At 33.9% G+C, this 25000-nt stretch overlaps 2 protein-coding genes across 3 annotated transcripts in view; both read right to left on the reverse strand.

Moving 5' to 3' along the window:
• Positions 1 to 4967, reverse strand: part of LOC144960424 (uncharacterized) — an 8594-nt gene extending 3627 nt beyond the window's left edge. The window contains exons 1-4 of the mRNA XM_078893506.1: positions 4755 to 4967; positions 2116 to 2324; positions 1765 to 1945; positions 545 to 622 (exon numbers count right to left, since the gene is read on the reverse strand). Of these exons, the coding sequence (XP_078749632.1) occupies positions 545 to 622; positions 1765 to 1945; positions 2116 to 2324; positions 4755 to 4821 (535 nt within the window). The 5' untranslated portion in view covers positions 4822 to 4967. The remainder of the gene's footprint in view (positions 1 to 544; positions 623 to 1764; positions 1946 to 2115; positions 2325 to 4754) is intronic.
• A 13647-nt stretch (positions 4968 to 18614) lies between these two features.
• The window catches only part of LOC144960455 (uncharacterized), a 63848-nt gene continuing 57462 nt past the window's right edge, over positions 18615 to 25000 (reverse strand). Inside the window, exon 6 of one of the 2 annotated variants that reach the window (XM_078893551.1) lies at positions 18615 to 18695. The gene's annotated coding sequence lies outside the window, so the exon portion shown is untranslated. The remainder of the gene's footprint in view (positions 18696 to 25000) is intronic. The other variant, XM_078893550.1, reaches the window with a different exon arrangement.

Below are 25000 nucleotides of genomic sequence, written 5' to 3' on the forward strand. Positions count from 1 at the left end.
CAACTCAGCGTTTTCCATGTTCAACTCAATCTCTAAAATATCTCAGATCTTATTAGTACTAGCCTACTATAGATCTAGAAATCTCAAGTGTCACTGATGGTTGTCTATAACATGTGGGAACAGATCTCCACTCAATACTAAAATGAAAAAGACTAAATTTCAACAAAGAGTCACTGATGGGTGTCTACAACACATGGCCCAATAAAAATAATAACTAAACAAAGGGTACACACACACGTGCCCAGTTTAATTAGACCTCCCCTCCCTTCCCTCCCCCTCTAGTCTAGCCAGGCGAAACCGGCGGCCAGCCAAGGAGCGTGTTGCTAACACGCGCTAACAAATCACTAGGCAAGTGTGGTGTGTGCCACGCGAACGGCGAAAAAATGAATACGCTAAAGAAGAGTCAGATTTTTTTCTGTACTTTTAAAAGTAGATTTCAAATTTATCATGTGACTCAAGTAGCTCAGTTGTTAAAGCACTTGCTTCATATGCAAATAGATCTAGATCGACAGCCGGTGTAATCGTTTGTTTGTTTTCTGATCACCTGTCCATCCATCGGTCACTGGGTAGATGAGTTTGTCAAGTGTGGGGAAATATAGTTTGCAATAGACTATCGTCCAATCTAGAGGATAGGAATCAATTTTTATTATCCTTTACATCATAGAGAAATTGGGATAAACTATGAATCCATGTGCCTTAGGTCTATGAGGGAAAGAAATTCAATTCAATATCATTTTTGTATGCTCGTACATGCAAGACTGATCGATAGTGGCAAACATGTCAGAAAGGAAATTATCGTTAGCAAAACTCGAACCCAGGGTCTTTTGATCCTATGGTGAGTGTCATTGACTATATCACATGCAAAAAATGAGTACCTGGTCCAAAACAGCGATGTCTGTGTCCGACAATCTAATATCGCCTAACAGGCATCATGTCTCGGGTTACAGGTTAAATGTTGCTGTTAGTTATTGGTCCCTATTAATTCAATTTGAGCACGTCTAGTGGATAGTGAGCTATATAAACGCTCACATTGTTTTACCTTCGTACTCATCATCTTGGATTATCCCTCATGGGCATCGCCTCTGCAAATGCCAAACGAAACAACGAACCTTCCACATTCAGTCACTGGCATATTCATCCCTTCCCTGATGTGTTGTTATCATCTACTTATTGGCCTACCTCTCCCTATTTTACCCTCCTCCATGCCTTCTCCACATACTTTTTCAAGATTGTCATGACGGTTGATGTGTCCACATAAAGCATACGAATGATCAAAATTTGATTCTGTGAAATCGCTTGGCCACAAAAAAAAAAGAAATAATGCCCGTGCATATCTAGTAGGTACATTTATTAGCCTCCCAGTTGATAATAACAATAGCATATGTTTAAATAATAAAATAATTTTAATAATAATAATAATAATAATAATAATAATAATAATAATAATAATAATAATAATAATAATATAATGATAATAATAATAATAATAATAATAATAATATAATAATATAATAATAATAATAATAATAATAATAATAATAATAATAATAATAATAATAATAATAATAATAATAATAATAATAATAATAATAATAATAATAATAATAATAATAATAATAAATGGCATATGTTTATCGACATTTCCAAATTGTTTCACTCTCTAGATGCTTGACGTTCTTAAAAGATAAAAAGAAATCCACATCAATGAAAAATTTATAGTAATTAAAAATTCTGACATAGCAATAGACATGACATTTTACGTACGTGATAGGAATAACCTACTTTCAATTGTAATGTTTTCACTGCTTTTCTCCTCTCTCATGTGTCCCATATCATCCAGGAACATCGCAGAACATGTGTAAAGTCCAGAATCCTCCTTGACTGCATGGTTTATTGTCGCACTGAGATAACTCTGCCCGTCTATCTGGTTAATTTGACCTTCGACCTGATGAATGAAATTGTTGCTGCTTGAAGCTCGAAGGAAAAAAATAACGACAAGTCATGAAATGCAATCTTTAATTCACAGATATTGTGCCCTAACCTTTAACGTTTTAGTCTGGTTAATTCACTTTAGTGAGAATATATCATAAACATGGATGGCAATAACATACTCACCAACATACTGGAATCGAGAAGGTGATTATGGATAAAAGATTCACTCCCTTGAACTGAGGCAATAATTTTATTGTCGTTCTTAGCAAGTTGAATGAGAATGACCTTATCTCTGCAACTTCCGGTGTTATCGAGTTCACATCTGATATTGAATGAGGTGGGCACTGCATCATGATGGTATTGTGACGTCACATCAATCTTTACCGCTGAAACTATATTAAAACAATATGTTTTAATGAGGTAAGAGAGTAGCCTTATGCAAAAAGTTTATGCCAGAATTTGTAGAAAAACATGGCAATAACACTTGACCAATAGTGGGGGCAGCTGTAGGTAATTGCATTTATTTTCGTTGGTTGTTCATTAAACATGATTAATATTTAAGCAAAGTTAACGACGCTAGGATTTCAATGAAAATATGGTCCATACTAAATGGGTTTAGGACAGTTTTATGTTTGAAGTTAAGGACTTATCGTTATGTTAAGAAGTAGAAAATTACTTGCATTGATTAGTCTCAATTGGTATTTGGGAATAAAACAACAGATTGTAGTTGATTTTTGTTATTTGGGCGTAAGTACCAAAAACAATATTATATCATAAATGGCGGGGTTTAACATTAATATGTAGGGATTTGACGTTTCAGGTTTGAATATAATTTGATCTTACTTTTAGGGGATGGAATTTAGACTGTCAAGGAACTGTCAAAAATACAAGGATGTGTGTTGAAAGGGAATTATGGGTAGAGTTGCTTAAGGGTTTAAAATATGATGTTTTGGATTAAAACGATGTTCTGCATTCTACTTTACTATGAGCTGCACACTTTAAAACTTTTGTGTTCACAATCATTTCCTTGCTTTTACGGACTCAACGTATTATTGAAAATGGTTCGTAAGCAAAATGACTTATATTTGCTTTGATTGTATGGATTTGGAATGTATGAATCTGATTGAAATATAATCATGCTAGTTGATTAGGATTTCAGATTTATCAAAATAAATAAAGCAGTAGGAAATGAAACTTGGAATCTGGACTTTTATTTGAATGTATCAACCCTAAATATTTTGGATGCGTTTAATATGGGAGTGTCTCGCGCCGACGAGGACGTTCATTTTGCGTGCGTGACAGCCACTTCATAGGTGGAAAGCAGTGACCTCGGTTTTTGAAATGCTCATCTTCATGTACCACTTGTCGAAGTAGGATTTGAGTCAGGTGAAGTCGTCGCTGAGTACGCTCTCGAGACGGGTCCACATTTACTTTGAGTAACGATTGCCCAGTCGACCGCCTATCCCAGCCTCAGAGAGGGAGTGTTCGACATATCGCTAATGTAAATTTGCTGAAAATACTTTGCGATAGACTAGCGTCATATCAGAAAAGCAAGCAGTTGCTATTGTCCGTTTCATGCTATAGTCTCAAAGGGCCGAATGGCTCTGAAGGAGGGAGTGAATAATTGTCTTAAAGTAATTTTAGTTAATCAGAGAATACAACTTGCATTGATCATATATGTTTAATATAAAATCCATAATTGTGTCAGCCGGATATAAGGTACCAACACACAAAAATGGTGTGTAAGCTTAATCGTTTATATAGCTGGTGATAACATTTTGTTAGAACTGATCATAAAAATGCTGGCTAAAAACAATAACAAAGAGTTGAGTGACCTCAATTGCGTCGATATTTAACAAGACATTTCCACATTTTGGGCACGCATTGAGCCATCAATAGACTTTAAAATAAAGACCCAAACAACAATCATTCTAACATACACATAACACATTTGTGAGCGAATCACAGTTCTAAGAGTATTTGTTTATTAATTCGAGAATCTAACTTGTATAAAATTTGCGTTTGGCTAAGAAACCCAACACATTGCCATCGGGAAATATAACGGAGCAAAATACAAAACGATGTATAACATCGAACGTTTGTAGTCTGATTAATACGGTTTAATGAGAATTACATATAAACATGGATGGTATAACACAATTACAAAGGCCTGAGTGACATCAATTTCATTCCTTCTATAGATTATAGATTATTGTTACTCACCTCTTTGTCATTGGTTTTTGTTTTTGCCATCCATTATTATAAATAATTCTCACAAATCTGTATAAACCAGACTATAAACGTTCACGGTTATAGATAATTTTGTGTGTTGCTTCGTTATAATTCCTGATTGCAATGTTGTAAATTTCTTAGTTAAGCGCACATCATTTCTACGTTATTAGTGACCCGCCATCTCAAAACGTTATTATGTCGTAGTCGACGTTACATATATAAAGGTCCGACATACGATTGCAATTATGGGCCTAATTCAACATTGTTGTAATGGTCAATATATTGCGTCATTTTTTGTAGGTTTTCATTCCAACGTTGAGCCTATAATCAATTGGGTTACCAGACCTTCAAATAAGTGCTCGTCGATTGTGTTGAATTACGGTGTTGTATTTTACATTTGTAGCAAAAATATCAGGCCTGGGTTGTTTTTTATATGTTTTATGGAGGACAGTATTTTAAAGTGATAAAAACCAATAATTCTTATATTTGATAAGTTGTATTTGTAATTAGAGCTTTTAGTATCTTGTTCCTACTAACTTAATACCTTTTTTGACACTATGGGTCACATTATTGCTATATATTTTACTTACCGAATCCAGCAGTGGTTATTATAAGTAGGCATCCAAGAAGAAAGGTAATACGTAATGATTGTACCATTTTTAATATATATTCTGTAACAGCTAAAGTATTTTATAGAACAGAGTGATAGCAGTAGTATCGTAACAATAAGAAGAGTGATAGCAGTAGTATCGTAACAATAAGAACAGCGATTTATAAACTCACTCACAGACCAACGGTTTGTAACTCACTCACTTACTCACAGTGAAAACACAACACACGTCCACATCACCACGCACGGGATACCTTGGCTTATTGCAGGTGTGGGCGTCTCTTCAGTATTGGTTAAAACAAGGTACGAGAATGGCGTCAATCAGCTCTTCGTTAGTAACTAGTTAACCAATAGGTTTCCAACCTATAACGATCGACGAACAACTAGACAAAAAGATGAAATGTCGATCGTTTTTGGCTGGGACGTATTCGTTAACTTTCTATTGATTTAGCCAGACATTTTGATGAGTTGTACTCACTAACTGGTATCAGTCAGACTATAAACTTAATATTTATAATTTTTTGTATTTGTACGTCATATCCGGCTGGAGGATATAATGAAGTATTTTTAACTGAATGATCTTAATGTTCACTTTCTTTGGCCTGGTAATTGTTAACACCTGAGTCAACTGGAGTAATGTCAGAATATCATTTTTCATAATCACTCGTCCGGGCACTGACCACGCTTTCCATTTATTGACTTGTGTGAAAAGAGGGGACATTAAGCCACCCGGACGCACGTATTATATTCTACTATAAATAGAACAAAGTTGAGGCACTCGGGTCTTTGTTATTGATTTTTAACAACCATTATATGACTTATACTCATTAAACACTAAACTGTGTTAATAAACCGTCAAGTTAACACATACAATTGGTCCGTTATACTTCCGCTGGCAATGTTGTGAGATATTTAGCAAAGAGCCCATTATCTATAATGCACACTTAAAATAAATGACCTCAAATCATTATTCATTCGATAAAGGCAAGGGAAGTAATCGTGTAATTAATGTAATTTGATAATATACATCGGTTATGTCCAATGTTATAATATCAAAAAATACTTCTAATAGCGATTAACAATTAAATTTAAAATTAAATAGAACCATACTCTACTAGATACTTGAGAATCAATTTCTTGAATACGTTGAAGAACCGCTGTCGAATATAATGCTCTTTATGTTTTGTAATATTCATCTTAACATGAAAAAAATATTTTGCAAGACAACTCTCCTGAACTCCATAATCCGGATGTCCTCATTATCCGGACATGTTGCCATATTTTTTCTTTATTTCTATTCTTCAGGGCCTGATTCCATTACCGGATATCTCTTTATTCTACAGCGTGAAAAGATCAATATCAATTGCTTGCTACCCTTAGGGAAGGACGGTTGTCTGTCTAAAAATGTAGGTAGACTCTAGATGAAAGCAATCCGCCATTTTACTACGAGTTAACGAATTCATTGACATTCATGGTGTCAATTCTACAAATATTTCAATAAGTCTACTTGGACGTGAAATATGCACTTCTTTACCATCTACAACCAATCAAAGACACATGCCAAAGAAATTTGTCAACTGCATTCAAGACAAAGTCCATATCCTTTTTCAGAACTAGATCGATGTGAACCATTTCTAGATGCAGAAACATTCTGTTGTACCCTATGACTTCATGGCGGTACCCATTATAGACAAGTTCTATCCAGTGCCATCTTGTTTGATAAAAGAGATGGTCACAAATGCCCCAACTAAATCCTGCGACCTCGATCCCTCACCAGCACAGCTTATGGCCAGATCCATCGATATATTATTATCATCCATTACATTAATCATAAACACATCCATACTGACTGGCGACGTTCCATCGTGCTTTAAATGTGACATCGTTAAACCACTTATGAAGAAAACATCATTGGACCACAATGTTTTAACTAATTATCGCCCTGTATCAAATTTACTTTTTTGTCAAAACTTTTGGAGAAGAAGTACTGATACAATCATCATCTTATAGAGAGAGCCAGTGAGATAGAGAGATAGATAGATAGATAGATAGATAGATGGATAGAGAGAGAGAGAGAGAGAGAGAGAGAGAGAGAGAGAGAGAGAGAGAGAGAGAGAGAGAGAGAGAGAGAGAGGAAGAAAGAATGGTATAGAGAAAGAATGAAAGAAAGAGTTTGTGAGTGAGAAATATTGTCTCTGTGTGCGTGTGTGTGTGTGTGTGTGTTGTGGGTGTGTGGGTGTGTGTGTGTGTGTGTGGTGTGCGTACGTTTTATTTCAGAACAGCTTAAAACTTTTACACATGATAGTGACCGTAAACGATCGAAAAACCATTAAAATCTTTCGTGCACCTGAAATAAATTCAGAGAGAAAATGATTATCACGTGGTTACATATGGAAATTATTTGAAAAGTTAGAGAACGGATGGGGTTTATTTTAGTCTATATAATTTTAAAGGAATAGCTTTCCGACAATTAAAAAAAAACTGTTGTGTGTATGTGGGTGTGAGTGTGTGTGAGTGTGTGTGTGTGTGTGTGTGTGTGTTTAAGTTTACCTGTAACCATCGTGTGTCAGATCACCCATCAACCTAGACCCATTTTCGTCAGTAGGGCTCACTATCTGGACACTTTTTACTTGTCATTAATATGACAGGTTACGAGTCGTACCTAAGTTCCATTCAAAATTTCAGGCCGTAAATTTGCATCAATGGTCATTTATAAATCGTAAACTGAAAATCCAATGAATTAGAATTTAAAAAAAAAGTTTATTGAAGATTTATATGTGGCAGCAGAAAATTACGAATGCAAAAATTGACGAGGCTTCATCAAGTGGCCGCCATTTTGGAAATCCAAGGCACCAGTTAGGCAATACACTCTGACCATTGAAATGTCCATTGGTTGTCATTTTGCTTCCCAACTGTTGTTAGGAGATTCCTCTGTTCAAGTCTCTGGGATGTCAGACCACATGTGAACTCACCACAAGATTATAACAATAGGGGCACCATGGCTCAGCGAAACGGTCTTTGTTTCGTAAACCGAAATATACTGAGTTCGGTCGCCTGCCCCTGTGCTGTGTTACCATGAGCAAGTCACCTCGCCCTAGCTCAATTTGCGGAGCTGTTATGCGCCCTTGGAATAGACCCTAGAGACAAATTTTCCCTTCGGGATAAATACAAGGGGTTTCATTTTAGTTATTTTTTTTATTAACATCACAAATGGAAACTCCATCCCCTCTCCCCCCATGCAATAACCCCTTCATCTCTGGAGATGTCACTACTACTACTACTACTACTACTACTACTACTACTACTACTACTACTACTACTACTACTACTACTACTACTACTACTACTAATACTACTACTACTACTAATACTACTCCTACTACTACTACTACTACTACTACTCCTACTACTACTACTACTACTACTACTACTACTACTACTACTACTACTACTACTACTACTACTACTTTCCATTCTTGTACAATATAGCCTTTGACTGACAAGGTATGTCAAAACTCATTTTATTATCTCAATAAGGTGTAATGAGAACCTAACATGGGCATATTCATTACCTCAATAAGGTGTAATGAGAACCTACCATAGGCATATTTTATTACCTCAATAAGGTGTAATGAGAACCTAACATAGGCATATTTTATTACCTCAAAAATGTGTAATGAGAACCTAACATAGGCATATTTTATTACCTCAATAATGTGTAATGAGAACCTAACATAGGCATATTTTATTACCTCAATAAGGTGTAATGAGAACCTAACATAGGCATATTTTATTACCTCAATAAGGTGTAATGAGAACCTAACATAGGCATATTCTATTACCTCAATAATGTGTAATGAGAACCTAACATAGGCATTTAAATATATTTTCAATGATATTCAGATTAGTGACTTTGAATTGTACATCTCTAGGCTTTCCATAGATTCAAAAACTATAATGGTTGGAATAATATATATATATATATTATATATATATATATATATATATATATATATATATATATATATATATATACATATATATATATATATATATATATATATATATATATATATATATAGATATAATTATTGAGCTTTATATAGCGCAATATCCACTAAATGTGTACAAAGCGCTTCACAGGGGGTCTCTGGTTAACAGCAACATTTAACATGTAGGTTGGGACATGACGCCTGTTAGGCAATATTACAATTTTTCGGACAGAGGCAACGCTGTTAACGGCCAGATGCTCATAATTTTTCACCTGAGTACTGTGAGATAATGTGAGTAAAGAGCCTTTTCCATGGACTAAACTATGCGTCGAGCGCGAGGCTCGAACCCCGGACCTTCCAATCCGAAAGCGAGTGTCATATCACTAGACCACATAGCCGCATATATTATATATATATATATATATATATATTATATATATATATATATATATATATATATATATATATATATATATATATACTCAATAACCCCGAAGACTCAATGTTTTGGAGAAATCTGGTACAAATAGAAATGAATGTACAAGAAGGTCTTGAAGAAGCGTAATAATATTTGTAGACTAATAGTTTTGATGAAACGTGCGAACCCACACATCTGACTTGGCCATATTTACTTTTGGATAATGATGTTTTACTGTTTCTGTGAGAAAGTGGTAATCTAAATATGAAATAAATAACACACGACCATAGTTAGTTTTAGTTGGGGAAATGTTTAATAGAATTCTGTATATGGATGGTAGATAAGCAAAATGAATAGAAATTAAAAAGAGTTAAAAAGATACTTTATAATGGCTGTAGTTATTGGGTGCAGAGGTGGGACTGGCTAATAAAATATGATGATATCCATGTTGGAATTTGGTCATTTGTGGATGACCAATGCGATTACAGTGTCCGTTTCTGTTGTAGATGTATTTTTGTTGATGGTGATTTGTGGTTGTTGTAATGATAGTTGTGGTGGTGATAGTATTAATAGTCGTGGTGATTTATGGTTGTTGTGATGAAAATGGTAAATTGTTAATCGTCTTGGTGATGGTGAGTTGTTATAATCCTGGTTGTGTTAAATTGTTATAGTCTTGGTGATGGTGAGTTGTTATAATCCTGGTTGTGGTAAATTGTTATAGTTTTGAAAATGGTTTATAGCCTTGGTGATGGTAAATATAATGATTGTGATCTGTTTATCAGTTCTGATTATTATAACACGAAATATGAAAAAAAATGTTTTAAAAAAGATAAATATTATACAATGTCAAGTATATGAGAAAAACAATATTTACAGTAACAAAAGGACAAAGATGATATACAATATTAATAACAGTTAATGAAAAGGAAATGAAATAAACGTACTTAATTGAATTCCGTCAAGTTATTGGCGAGAGCTTTGTCAGAAACGTCAGCTGTGACCAAATTATTATTTTTTTCTGATTAAAAAAACCATGCATATAATTGTAAAACACAATCAGCCAATTTGTAGTGGACATAACATTGGTGAACTACTCTAGTAAGCACATGTATTTTATTTTACTTTATTACATATCACCTCCATGAGTTATTTCCAAATGTGTAGAGCATTGGCAAAGAGCACTTGATCCATCTAAATGTAACGTCTTACACACACGAAGATCATACCCACAACGTATCCATACTGTGTAACAAAGTACAGTTAACTTCAGGTCTGATAACCCGATCCATTCTGGGCAAATTGATATAATGGAACTCTCAAAAATTATTGTCCAATATAACAATGTTACACTAGGCCCAAAATTGCGTTCGGATGTCAGACCTGCAAATATGTACATGTCGCCTGTCACCAATGATGAATCAAACATGTGTCTACTACTACACAACTATAATTTATAAGATATATTTATACCTTAAAACAAACTTTGACGACCATCTGTTTACAATGATATCACGTTTCAAAGCCATTTCAGAGTGGTGGGAGACAAAACACTTCCCTAACTCGCGGACATTTTCTATTTTACTTTAGGTAGGAAATCTGTTAGATTCCAATTATTATTTAATTACTTATACACAATTACAGTGTTTATTTCAAATTCCCCGATATGACACCAAATACAAGTATTTCTAAAAGTAATGAAGTGTCTTTATGTAGACTTTAGGCTTAGCTGTGAGGCTTTGAAGACAATCCTATGCAACCTTGACAAAGGCTGTGTCTTGGTTCTTAGAGAAATCCTCCATCGTGAGAAATTATTGGGTTTTTTTTTTAAAAAAAGGAACTTAAATTATTCTTTCTTTATTAGTTTCATTTTCAAAATAAACCACACGAATACATATAGGTAATCAAATCATCACCATCAAAAAAGTAATTGAGAGTTTAGTATTTCGTATTGGCTTTGTGAGGAAATTGACGCCTAACGTTGTTTTACCGTATTTCAGTCACATGTATAAATGGATGGATTTTAATACATATTTATAAAGGATTAGATTTCATTGATAAATTAGACTGACAATACAATTTATGATAATTATTACAACTAAAATTTCTAAACATTAAAACCGATCTACACGTCACGAAAAATATTTAAAAAACCTTTAAAAATTGAAATAATGAATTCAATGACGTTTAAAAGCCCATAACTTGTGAAGGCGACACTGAAATGTTTTATAACTTGTGTTTTTATCTGAAAAAGGATTCTGTTGAATTCTATAAAAGTGCTAAATATCCCAAAGGGTCATGGGAAAGTGTACACTCAACTGACCCGTCCCAATTAAATTATAATCACTTCCTTATAGACCCCACAAAATTGCCTCTGAATTCAGATTTTTTTTCAATATGCGACATAGAAATATGGGGAAAAAGATATTATATTAAAGGTACAGAAACATTTTAAAGATGAGACTGTGGATATTCAATTACAAAGTCGTCCGAATTGTCGCATTGACTAATTTAGACTTCTCAATAATGTCTAATTAACTTATCCATCTATATAAATAGAATGAATTGAATCTCCCCGCCCCACGGTATTCTTTACAAAAGACTTAGATTTTATCTCACCCTGTTTAAAATAATAATTACGGTTATCTACCGTTCTTTGCATTGCATACAAAAAGTACCCAGTACATCTGGATAGCGAGTGATCGCATTGGTTTGCCTCACAATAAGAGTGGATGAGAGTGGTTTATTGTCATCTTGATTTAATGTTTGGTAAAGTGTGTGAAAGTTAGAGAAATATAGCATATAATAATGTCATATGACTAGCATTGAATTACTAATTGCGTTTAAATAATAATCTCTATATAAAGTGTGTGATACTCAAAGAAATATACCATAGAATATCATATGATTCCTTCAATCACTAATAACGCATTTATCTATTGTCTAAGTCAGTGAGCTCTTCAATGAGCTCGATTCACAGTTGAGTCCATGGAAACGAATCATTACTTACATTATCTCACCTTACTCAGGTGTAAAATGATACTATGGTCGTTAAAAACGTTGTTTCAGTCGGGAAAATTAATTGGAAAATCTCCCAATAGGCGTCATGTTTCGTTCAACATGTTACGTGTTGATGTTGACCACGGACCCTTTCTAAAAGACTTTGAGTACCTTTTGTGGAAATTGCGTAATATATAAACAGATCAAAACAGTGGGAGGTATTGTCACGTTACACAAATGTCAAATATTTCTAATCTTCTAAAATTATACGGTAAACACCCTATTAATCATATTCTGTGAATCAGAGAGAGAAAAAAAAATGCTTTTTTTACTTAGAGTACAATGAAATAAACTGAAACCAGATAAACAAAAAGTCTTCCAAAGCCGGGGAGAATTTGAATTTTCTTATTTATTTTTCTCTCTTTGTCTTTGTTAGAAATTCTATAAAATCTACAAAGGTTTAGAACGGAAATTAACTATATTTATTTTTCTCTCTTTGTCTTTGTTAGAAATTCTATAAAATCTACAAAGGTTTAGAACGGAAATTAACTATATTTATTTTTTTTGTTTTGACATAAAATCTTGTTTTACTTAAACGAAGGAGGTAATCAAGGTATATCAACAAGTAGTTAAAAACCATTGAGTTGTTTCCCTTTCATTTGTCTAGATATCCATTATCTAGGATAAATCATAATTAGTGCCCCGTCGCGTCACATTGGTGTTATATCGGAGCAATGGAGATGATGACAATGAATTTGGTAGTAACAAAAATAGAACACTGTGAAGAATTTTCCTTTAAATTTATAGAGATAGGTTGTTGTCTGTAAAATGTGTCGCATCGTCCGGAAACGCTAATGTATTCAGGTGACCGAATTGATGCAATTAGAAATTAATGTAAAACATTGATTGGTTTGGTTATACTTTATTTATTTGAGGAGGGAGAGGGGAGGGATAAACAATATTTCCCCGACGTGACACCAGATAATGATGATGGGACACATTTTCAATTGATATTTATTTATCATGAGACTAAAACGGTTGTTGCACGCGTTTACTCCACATTCTTATAACGTGTATACAGCTATGTTATTATATATCATGTAACTGTTTAGTATATTAAGATGATTACATACAAGGATAATGATGATTTAGATGATAGTGACGATGATAATATTGATGATTACAAAAATAGACATATTGAGTAATTGTGATAAAGATTGTAATTAATAACAATAATAATAATAATAATAATAATAATAATAATAATAATAATAATAATAATAATAATAATAATAATAATAATAATAATGATAATAATAATAATAATAATAATAATAATAATAATAATAATAATAATAATAATAATATGATGATGATGACAATGATGATGATGATGATGATGATGATGATGATGATGATGATGATGATGATGATGATGATGATGATGATGATGATGATGATGATGATAACGGTAACGACGACTACGATGACCATAGAGATGATGATAATAATGACGATGTGGTGTTGATGTTGGAGTTTGGTGAATGATTCAAACCAGGATTATCATAAAACGGACACCATTGATGACTGGATTTAAATGGGTTTCAATAGATATCCAGTAAAATAGGAGTAGTGAACATAGGTATTTATGGAATCTTCGTTCGTGCCGTTCACCAGAGGCCTGACGGTTTGTCCTCGGTCCAAGGAGACCGCCGTGCTCACTGATGTCTGGTCATTGGTGGCCTTGTCATGGGAGTACAGTGAGGCAATCGTCTTTGGTCCAGACATCAAATTGACCTCAGTCCATGCTGTAAGAAATAAATGAAGATGTTTGTATATATGTGTGTTTGTGTGTTTGTGTGTGTGTGTGTGTGTGTATTAAAGTCGTAGCCGTCATTCATAACACACAATTCTATAGAAACACACACCGATGCAATGATTTTTTTAAATTGAGATTTTATATAGGGCAACATCTATTACACGTGCTCAAGGCGCTTTACAAGGGGTTCGTAGTCAACAGCAACATTTAACATGTAGGACGGAACATGACACCTGTCAGGCGATATTATATTTTTTTCTTTGGACAGGGACAACGCTGTTAACTACCATGTACTCATTTTATACCTGAGTAAGGTGAACAAATGTGAGCAAAGAGCCTTCTTCAAGGACTCAACTATGCATAGAGCGAGACTCGACCCCAGGACCTTCCGATCCGAAAGAAATTGTCATACCACTAGACCACATAGCCGCACGGATTAGTCTATACAATGAGATATAGAGACTTACTGTGGTCATACTGGCTTTATTGTCATACGGAATGAATTCAACGGGTTCCGTTGTCGTAATAATGTAAAAACAAATGTTGGTGACGATCATATAATGGGTAATGATAAATGCTTAATAGGATGAGTTTGACCTTGATGAAAGAGTGACCTTGAGAGGAATGATGACCTTGGTGATAAATTTCGAAATGTTACCGTTTTCGTTAATTAAAGTAATAATAACAAAGAAGAAAAATAATAATGATATAATAATAATAATAATAATAATAATAATAATAATAATAATAATAATAATAATAATAATAATAATAATAATAATAATAATAATAATAATAATAAAATAATAATAATAATAATAATAATAATAATAAATAATAATAATAATAATAATAATAATAATAATAATAATAATAGTGATAATGACAGTTGAATACTCGTCCTCTTGGGTAATATCTGCTAAATGTGTTCAAAGCGCTTTCCAATGGATCCCAAGCCAACAGCAACTGTTAACATGTAAGGCGAGACATGACACGTATTAGACACTTTTTACAATATTTTAGACACCGACAACGTTCTTACCGGCTACATACTCAATTTACACCTGAGTACAGCGAGAGAATATTAGTCGAAACCGATCTCTAAGGAACGAACCGATCGACGGTCAACGCGGGACCCACACCCCAACCTTCTCATCCAAAGGCGAGTATCATACAACTAGACCACATGGCTGCACTATTATGTAATAATATTATGATTAAAACAGCTATTTCAAACAGATTTCTCAAATCAAACATACACCAAATATATTTCCTGTTATGGAAAGTAAATATAATTCAAAGACTTTTGATACCACAATCAACATGATAGGGACATTAGAAAATTATGCAATCTTGAACTTTGGACTTTTTTGGTCGCGTTTGAAATGGCCCAAAATCCCAATTTCAAAACCCGCTGTTGCCAGTATAAATTAGATACAATCCCAAACAACTCAAATTTATATAACTTTTACTTCACAACACTGATAAATCACCCATTGTTTTCAGATTTGACTATATTAAAAATATAAAAATTATCACACTAAAGTGCTCCAAAATCTAGTTTGCGGAATCTTCGAATATATAAAATAATATCCAATGAATGGGGTATAGAATAAAATTAAATCGATTATTGAAAAAATAGGATCCTCACCAAAATAATACTGATTCAAATTTGATAGTGAAAAGAATTGAGGAAAAACCCGGAATCCACAGAACTTTTTTCTACGAGGGCTCTTTCAGAAATAACCGAAAAATGCCCATTGCTCAGCAACCAGTGGAGATTTTTAAATTCTGTAAACGACACGATATTCCTCATTTCCTTACGGATATTCCCAGAAATTATGAAGTGCATCATTTTGCACAATGAATTTCTAGACGATTTTAAAGATGGCGGCCCACCTTGAAACTTGGTCAAGGGAGGAAATCAGAGCTGTCATACGTTTTTTGAACGCCAAAAGTCTGAATCCTACCGAAATTCATAAAGAACTTCAGAGTGTATATGGTGAGCATGTTATAAGCTGTACACAAGTCTTTCACTGGTGTAATTTGTTTGAAGCCGGCCATTCCGACTTGACAGACAGGGAAGGGAGTGGTCGTTCGATAACTGCGGCGTCAGAAGACAATGTGAAGCGAGTTGATGAGCTTATTCGTCAAGACAGGAGGTTGAAACTTCATGAAATCGCAAGCAGTCTTGAAATTTCGGAAACTTCTGCCCATAGAATTGTATTTGATGAACTTGGCTACAGAAAAGTCAGCGCAAGATGGGTTCCTAAGCAATTGACAGACAATCATAAATAACAAAGATTGGACATCTGCAGGGAACTTTTGAGAAGAAGCAAGAGCTCACGCAGGGTTCACGGGCATACTGCCAACGCCGGCGGAGACTTTCTAGGGTACGATGTGACTTTTCTTGACAGCATAGTCACCGGTGATGAGACTTGGTTGCACCATTGCATCCCAGAAAAAAGCAAGATTCGATGACATGGAAACATCCATCCTCACCTGTCGCGAAGAAATTCAGTCATACGGTCAGCAAAGAAAATAATGGGAACTGTTTTCTGGGACAGTCGTGGTGTTATTCTGTTCGAAACCTTACAACCTGGAGAAACAATCAATGCTGCAAGGTACTGCCAAACTCTTGACAAGCTTAGGGAGGCCATTCGCAGAAAGCGCCCAGGGCAGTTGACCAACGGGGTCATTTTGCAACACGACAACGCTACACCCCACACAGCACGAGTGACGCAAGGTTGGCTAGAGAAATATGGATGGGAGATTTTGCCACACCCACCACACAGTCCAGACCTCGCACCATCTGATTATCACCTCTTTGGGCCACTGAAACGTGAGCTGGCAGGAAAGCGCTTTGATGTCGATGAAGAGCTTGTTGACCATGTGAGGAAATGGCTACAAAACCTTGACGGAAATTTCTTCCGAGAGGGTATCTATTCCATGCATGGTGCGGCGTTGGCAGAAGTGTGTTGACAGACTTGGCTGTTACGTAGAGAAATGAAGGACGAGTCAAGGTATGAACACGTGCAAGAATTTTGTTGATAGCATAAAAAACGCGGATTTTACAGGCATTTTTCGGTTAATTATGAAAGAGCCCTCGTACAAATGCTAGAAACATCAAAAAGAGTAAAGTTGAAGCTTGTTATCAATACTAATGATTAATGAACCCTTGAATCAAAATATAACATGTTATAATTTGAAAGGGGGAGTGTGGCTCAGTGGTACGGTCTTTGCTTCGTTCTAGAATGGTATCGGGTTGGAATACCCGGTCGCTACAAAGCATTGTGCAAGTCCTTCGCTAGTATAGATGAGTGCGGCGCTACCCTGCGGCTGAATTCTGGATTATCCCTGTGTTAAATTTAATTAGACACTAAATACATATTTCCTCTATAGGACAAATGAAGGAATTAAATTATTTTTTTTTATATAACGATTAATTCATTTATTTATCTAGAACAATCTATCATTCACAACACAATATTTACAGCTAATATTTTCAAGAAGGTTTTGGAATTTGGAGCGCTCGGTTTGTCAACAACATGAATTTAAATCAAACAACGGATTCGACTCAAATGTTGATACCAAACTATAGTGGGTGGCAGGAGGGTAAAACTTGGCTTATTTAACACGTTATTTCAAATTAAAGGCATTTAAATTGAATCATTTTAACCTATATTTCCATCAACAGTAAACAAACAGATTTAAAATTATTAGAAAGAAACAGAATATCATTTTTAGAAACGTTTTCGTAGACTAATTAATAACGCTGGCAGTTATAAAAGACAGCTAAATCGACAGAAACTCCTGCCGATGGGATTATATCGTTGAGAATAGCTATTTATCATAATAATAGTAATAATAATATCAATAATAATAATGATAATAATAGTAATAATAATATCAATCATAATAATAATAATAATAATAATAATAATAATAATAATAATAATAATAATAATAATAATAATAATAATAATAATAATAATAATATAATAATAATAATAATATAATAATAATATAATAATAATAATAATAATAATAATAATAATAATAATAATAATAATAATAATAATAATAATAATAATATAATAATAATAATAATAATAATAATAATAAATAATAATAATAATAATAATAATAATAATAATAATAATAATAATAATAATAATAATAATAATAATAATAATAATAATAATAATAATAATAATAATATAATAATAATAATAATAATAATAATAATAATAATAATAATAATAATAATAATAATAATAATAATAATAATAATAATAATAATATAGTCATCATCATCATCATCATCATCATCATCATCATCATCATCATCATCATCATCACTATCATCACCATCTTCATCTTAATCATCATCATCATCATCATCATCATCATCATCATCATCACCATCACCATTTTCATCATCATTATAATCGTCATCACAAACAACTCATACCACACAATGACACAAAACATCAATCTTACCGCCATTAAAAGTCCTAACCACTAAATTAAAGACGTAAATCCCCTTGATCGGTGCCGTGAATGTCCCGGTGGATGGATTATATTGTCCACCCAGATCCATGATTCGATCCGTGAATAGAAGGGTCTGTCCCTTAATTACTTTTGTGTTATCGTTATTATTGTAGCCATAGCTAAATGCTACTGGGGACAGATCTGGAATAAATTATTTGGTATGGGATTAGAGATGATGATGATGATGATGATGGTGATGATGATGATGATGATGATGATGATGATGATGATGATGATGATGATGATGATGATGATGATGATGATGATGACCCTTTGATTAATACATGTGTATATATTCTTTGATGGATACCATTGGTCAGAATCAGCGTGGGTGCGCAACCGGATGCGCGGGTTGACGGATGTAGGAAACAATAACAAACCCACATGGTTGCCATTACCTCCACCATCATTCTCGCTCACGGTTTGTGGAAAGCACTTCATTACAGGCACGTAATAGTGAATCTAGTTTTTGTTTTGAACATTTCTATTATTATTCTTTGTAAATTGACCCATATTAAAAGAAACATACAAACAAAACAGGCATGACCAGTCACTAACAATGCCGTGTAGTGTGTAGACAGTAACACAGTACGGTGAACATGACTGACACTGGGATCGGAATGTCGGAACCCATGAGTCGTTCGCAACTCTGCCTCACGTATTCATTTAATTTTTATTAAGCTTGCGTAAAACATACAAACAAAAAAGACATGACCAGTCACTAACAATGCAGTGTAGTGTGTAGACAGTAACACGGTACGGTGAACATGAATGACACTGGGATCGGAATGTCGGAACCCAGTAGTCGTTCGCAACTCAGCCTCGCGTACTCATTTAATCAGTCAATTTAAATTTCATTTAGCTTGCCTATTCTTCAAGTTTATGATATATTCACTTTTTCTATTTAAAAAGGGTAATCCAAACAGACCATAAAAACGATTTTATAATAAGCCGACTTCAACTTCCATCACTTACGACACGAACTTATTTTGGGTGTTTTTTTTTAACAAAACTGTTTGACTCAAACTAAAGCTTCGGCATTGGATAAGGAGCGAGGTCCCTGTTGCCATCTTGCTTAGTTTATACAGAGACTGGGTTGCCAGCTTGGCTGTTCTTGATAAATAGTAGTAAATAGCACAACCTTGTGCAATGAGAGATAGAGAGAGAGAGAGAGAGAGAGAGATTTTGAACAAAAAACGAATATCTCTCTCTCTTACCCTCTCTCTCTCTCTCTCTCTCTCTCTCTCTCTCTCTCTCTCCCTCCCTCTCTCTCTCTCTCTTCCTATTTCATCTGTCACACTGTTTGACAATCTTCTTCACCTGGCTCACTTGTACTTGTAATATCGGGTGTAAGGTAAAATTTTGAACAATTATTATTATTTATAAAATGCAGAAACTTTGCAAATAAACCGATAGACTAGATATTAATTCGTTTCGAAAAGTGGAACACAAAAGGAGAATTTGCGAATACCCGGTCCAGACATAAGCGTCATGGTCTTATTTATAAAGTGCAGAATCTTTGCAAATAAACGGATAAAATAGAGATTCATTCGATTCGAAAAGTGGAACACAAAAGCAGAATTTGCGAATGCCCGGTCCAGACATAAGCGTTATGGTCTTATTTATAAAGTGCAGAAACTTTGCAAATAAACGGATAAGATAGAGATTCATTCGATTCGAAAAGTGGAACACAAAAGCAGAATTTGCGAATGCCCGGTCCAGACATAAGCGTTATGGTCTTATTTATAAAGTGCAGAAACTTTGCAAATAAACGGATAAGATAGAGATTCATTCGATTCGAAAAGTGGAACACAAAAGCAGAATTTGCGAATGCCCGGTCCAGACATAAGCGCTATGGTCTTATTTATAAAGTGCAGAAACTTTGCAAATAAACGGATAAGATAGAGATTCATTCGATTCGAAAAGTGGAACACAAAAGCAGAATCTGCGAATGCCCGGTCCAGACATAAGCGTTATGGTCTTATTTATAAGTGCAGAAACTTTGCAAATAAACGGATAGACTAGTTGTTATTTCGATTCGAAAAGTGGAACACAAAAGCAGAATTTGCGAATGCCCGGTCCAGACATAAGCGTTATGGTCTTATTAATAAAATGCAGAAACTTTGCAAATAAACGGATAGACTAGATATTAATTCGATTCGAAAAGTGGAACACAAAAGCAGAATTTGCGAATGCCTGGTCCAGACATAAGCGCTATGGTCTTATTTATAAAGTGCAGAAACTTTGCAAACTAAACGGAAAAAATAGAGATTAATTCTAATCGAACAGTGGAACACAAAGGCAGAATTTGCGAACAACCGGTCCAGACATAAGCGTTATGGTCTTATTTCTAAAGTGCAGAAAATTTGCAAATATACGGATAAGATAGAGATTAATTCGATTCGAAAAGTGGAACACAAAAGCAGAATTTGCGAATGCCTGGTCCAGACATAAGCGCTATGGTCTTATTTATAAAGTGCAGAAACTTTGCAAACTAAACGGAAAAAATAGAGATTAATTCTAATCGAACAGTGGAACACAAAGGCAGAATTTGCGAACAACCGGTCCAGACATAAGCGTTATGGTCTTATTTCTAAAGTGCAGAAAATTTGCAAATATACGGATAAGATAGAGATTAATTCGATTCGAAAAGTGGAACACAAAAGCAGAATTTGTGAATACCCGGTCCAGGCATAAGCGTCATGGTCTTGTTTAAATGAAACAATGCCATTAAAAAAAAATACATGGTCAATGACTAATTAAGCTAAATATGCGGAGTTCAATTAGATAACTTGATCTGTGAATTTTTTTTATAATTAGCTGTTTTTATTCTCCATCATTTAGGTTATGTGATTAAGTTTATAATTGAAATACAAACTTTATCTCACTTATCAATGTTTTGCAATAAAGGAGAGTGTGAGTGAACCTGAGCAAAGGAAATTATTTGAGAGAGTGATATTTATCATACTTTTCAGTTTGTAGTTGAATTCTAGAATGGATTCTTTATAGTTCTCATTGATTGTATGTCAGTGTGTCAGTCTTTAGGACACCGATTACCCTAATGCGGCCACAATTTACAATGTGACGGCCACAAGCCCGTTAAACGCAGAGTGGGGTATTGTTTTTTGCAAGTAATGCTATGGTTTTAATAGGATATCTGTCTCCTATTAAAATACATTCCTGTGTTGGATTTTGGATTAAATTCATGTCTTCTTCGGATTTTGGGATATTTAATTTTCATGGATTGTTATTGTGATTTTCAAGACTATTAATGTAAGTAAATGCCCAAATAGATATTTTTATTCATTTATTCTTTATTTATTTTTTTTAGTTTTGTTTTGTTTTGAAGCATTTATTATAAGAAATATTGTACATATGCACTTATACACCAAAGACTATATCCTTTCAACTGCTTATTATTATTATTATTATTATTATTATTATTATTATTATTATTATTATTATTATTATTATTATTATTATTATTATTATTATTATTATTATTATTATTGTTATTATTATTATTATTATTATTATTATTATTATTATTATTATTATTATTATTATTATTATTATTATTATTATTATTATTATTATTATATAATAATGATAATAATTAATAATAAGTGCATTGAGTGAAATCCCAATCATGGTTGCCCAAATAAAACTGGCGCTAGAATCCCGACTACCTGTCTAAACGAAATGTTGTTTGTACGATACATACTAACTACACGTTCAATATCGGGGGCAGAAAATATACGTTTGGTTTTATGAAATTAAAACAGTAGTCCCACATTGTTCTTTGATGTTATTTGTGGTTGCATTTGCTTTGAAACTTACACATTATATTGTGTTACATTGTTTACAAAATATTTCTGGTACTCGTATGCATGTGTAGTCAACGGACCACCGGTCAATCGTGTTCTTTATTATTTTATTATTAATTTTGGCTTGACATCTTACATATGTGAATTTGACAGGTTGTTATGGATGGTAATTATAACATTAAGTGATTTTTAAACATTTTTACGGCGTTTTAAATGTCTTTCTTGCATTTATTGCCGAGCACCTCCACTTTTCTGTTACTATTTTAACGATCAGCTGATTTTCTCTTGCCTCCCCTTTAATTTCGCGGACTTTTTTCAGAACGAGGCGTGGGAGTGGCTAATAGATAAGAAAACCTGACTATGTATAGTCTAGTCTATCACTTCATATAAAACACTTCTGAGTACACAATGGATTCACGACATATGAATTATATTATTACATACTATTGTAGAAAGCATTTTATCATTGTTATATCCTGAACAGTTGTATGTATGACCTTCAAGTGTCAAAAAGTTGTTATTTTTAGCATTTTGATCAAGACAAATCCAGACTTGGGGCAGCGTGGCTCAGCGGTATACGGTCCTTGCTTCGTACACGAAAGGTACCTAGTTCGATTTGTGTGGCCTAAGCAAGTCACGTGAGCAGCGTGGCTCAGCGGTATACGGTCCTTGCTTCGTACCCGAAAGGTATCAAGTTCGATCACCGCCGCTGCGCTGTGTGGCCTTGATCAAGTCACATCGCCCTAGCTCAACTTGCGGCGCTGCTCTGCGGCTGACACGAGGGTTATTCCAGTCTTCTCTTGGAATAGACCCTAAAGACAATTTTGCCATGAGATGAATAAAAGGAATTTTGATTTAATTAATTATTTATTTTTGTATTAAACAGACATACAATCTTCTTGCCACCCTTTGGATAGGACGCAACTCTAAGATAAATGTAATTCAACAAGGTCAAACAAACCCAGCTATCCAAAAACTTCCTTTACATTCCAGCAGAATCAAAATCTCGGAATGCCTTTGTCCAATGGGACGCCTTCAATTTAAAAAAAAAAGTTTTTAATTAAATCACAATTACGGTACTTTCTGCCATACTTAAATGTCATCTTATCATCCAATCATTGCTGGATGAACATCAATGGACAAATTGGACCATAATGTCGGTGTTATTTCTATTTGTTTTATTAAAACACGATCTGAACACGGAATATAATTGTTTTATTCAAGATGTAGACATTAAAACGGATACTCAATCCAATTGTTTGAACGTTTCCCATTTTACACGTCCCACCTGATTTAAGGTCATCCAGTATTTATTACAATAGGATATTTGTCATATTTATCTGCTGATGCTATGTGTTTAGATTAAATACTCAAAAGATTCGCTAGTCAGATTAAACATATCAACACGTTAAAATGCGGGTAACGATTAATATTCATAGGCTACTAGATATATTTTAATGAGAACTAATCACTTAAATAATAACGAAGAGCCGAGTGACATCAACTTCGTTCCTTCTATAGTATTTTAGTAACACATGGTGGTCTAGTGGCTATGACACCCAACTTGTAACCTACAGGTGGAAAATACAAGAGTCCAGATGATGGCGGATTAAAATGAAAATCTTGGATAACTCGCCATTTCTCACAATACAGTAATTTATCTCCCAGGGCCATAAGAGATTAACCCAATTGCTGTTGCGTCAACGGGAAATGAGCAATTACCAGCTACCCATTGGTCGGACGATATACACATTGTGCATTATCAAATACGGCTACGCAATGAGCTTAATTACTATTGTTCGAGTCGGTATGCGGGGGTGGGTGGGGGGGGGGGGAGGGATAGTTAACACGGGGGGAAGGGGAAATGTAGTTAACATGTCGTCTGATCAAATTATTGCTTTTAGATCGTTGTCAATAAACTGAGAGATTTATCAGCTGTGCTTTCATTATACTATTCCCTCACCCAAATGTAAAACCTGACAGTTTGGATATTTCAGCGCTTTGATCACATTTCGTTCATATCTTGATATCTATCTATCTATCTATCTATCTATCTATCTATCTATCTATCTATCTATCTATCTATCTATCTCTCTCTCTCTCTCTCTCTCTCTCTCTCTATATATATATATATATATATATATATATAATATATATTATATATATATATTACATCTATCTATCTATCTATATATCTATCTATCTATCCATCTATCTATCTATCTATCCATAATCTATCTATCTATCTATCTATCTATCTATCTATCTATCTATCTATCTATCTATATATCTATCTATCTATCTATCTATTATCTATATATATATATATATATATATATATATATATATCTGGCTATCTATCTATCTATCTATCTATCTATCTATCTATCTATCTATCTATCTATCTATCTATCTATCTATCTCTCTGTTTATCCATCTATAGATAGATATATATGTATATATAAGTCACATTTTCATCTTTTGATACAATATTCAGCTGTTGTCAGAGTGCGCATAAATCCCCGCACACACACACACAAAGACACACAGACATAGACACACTCACAGACACACAAACACTCTCACACACAAACACACACACACACATACCCATATATA

Source organism: Berghia stephanieae, chromosome 15 (genome assembly GCF_034508935.2).
Source record: "Berghia stephanieae isolate SIO BIC M18660-M18661 chromosome 15, UCSD_Bste_1.3, whole genome shotgun sequence".
NCBI classification, from domain to species: Eukaryota; Metazoa; Mollusca; class Gastropoda; order Nudibranchia; family Aeolidiidae; genus Berghia; species Berghia stephanieae.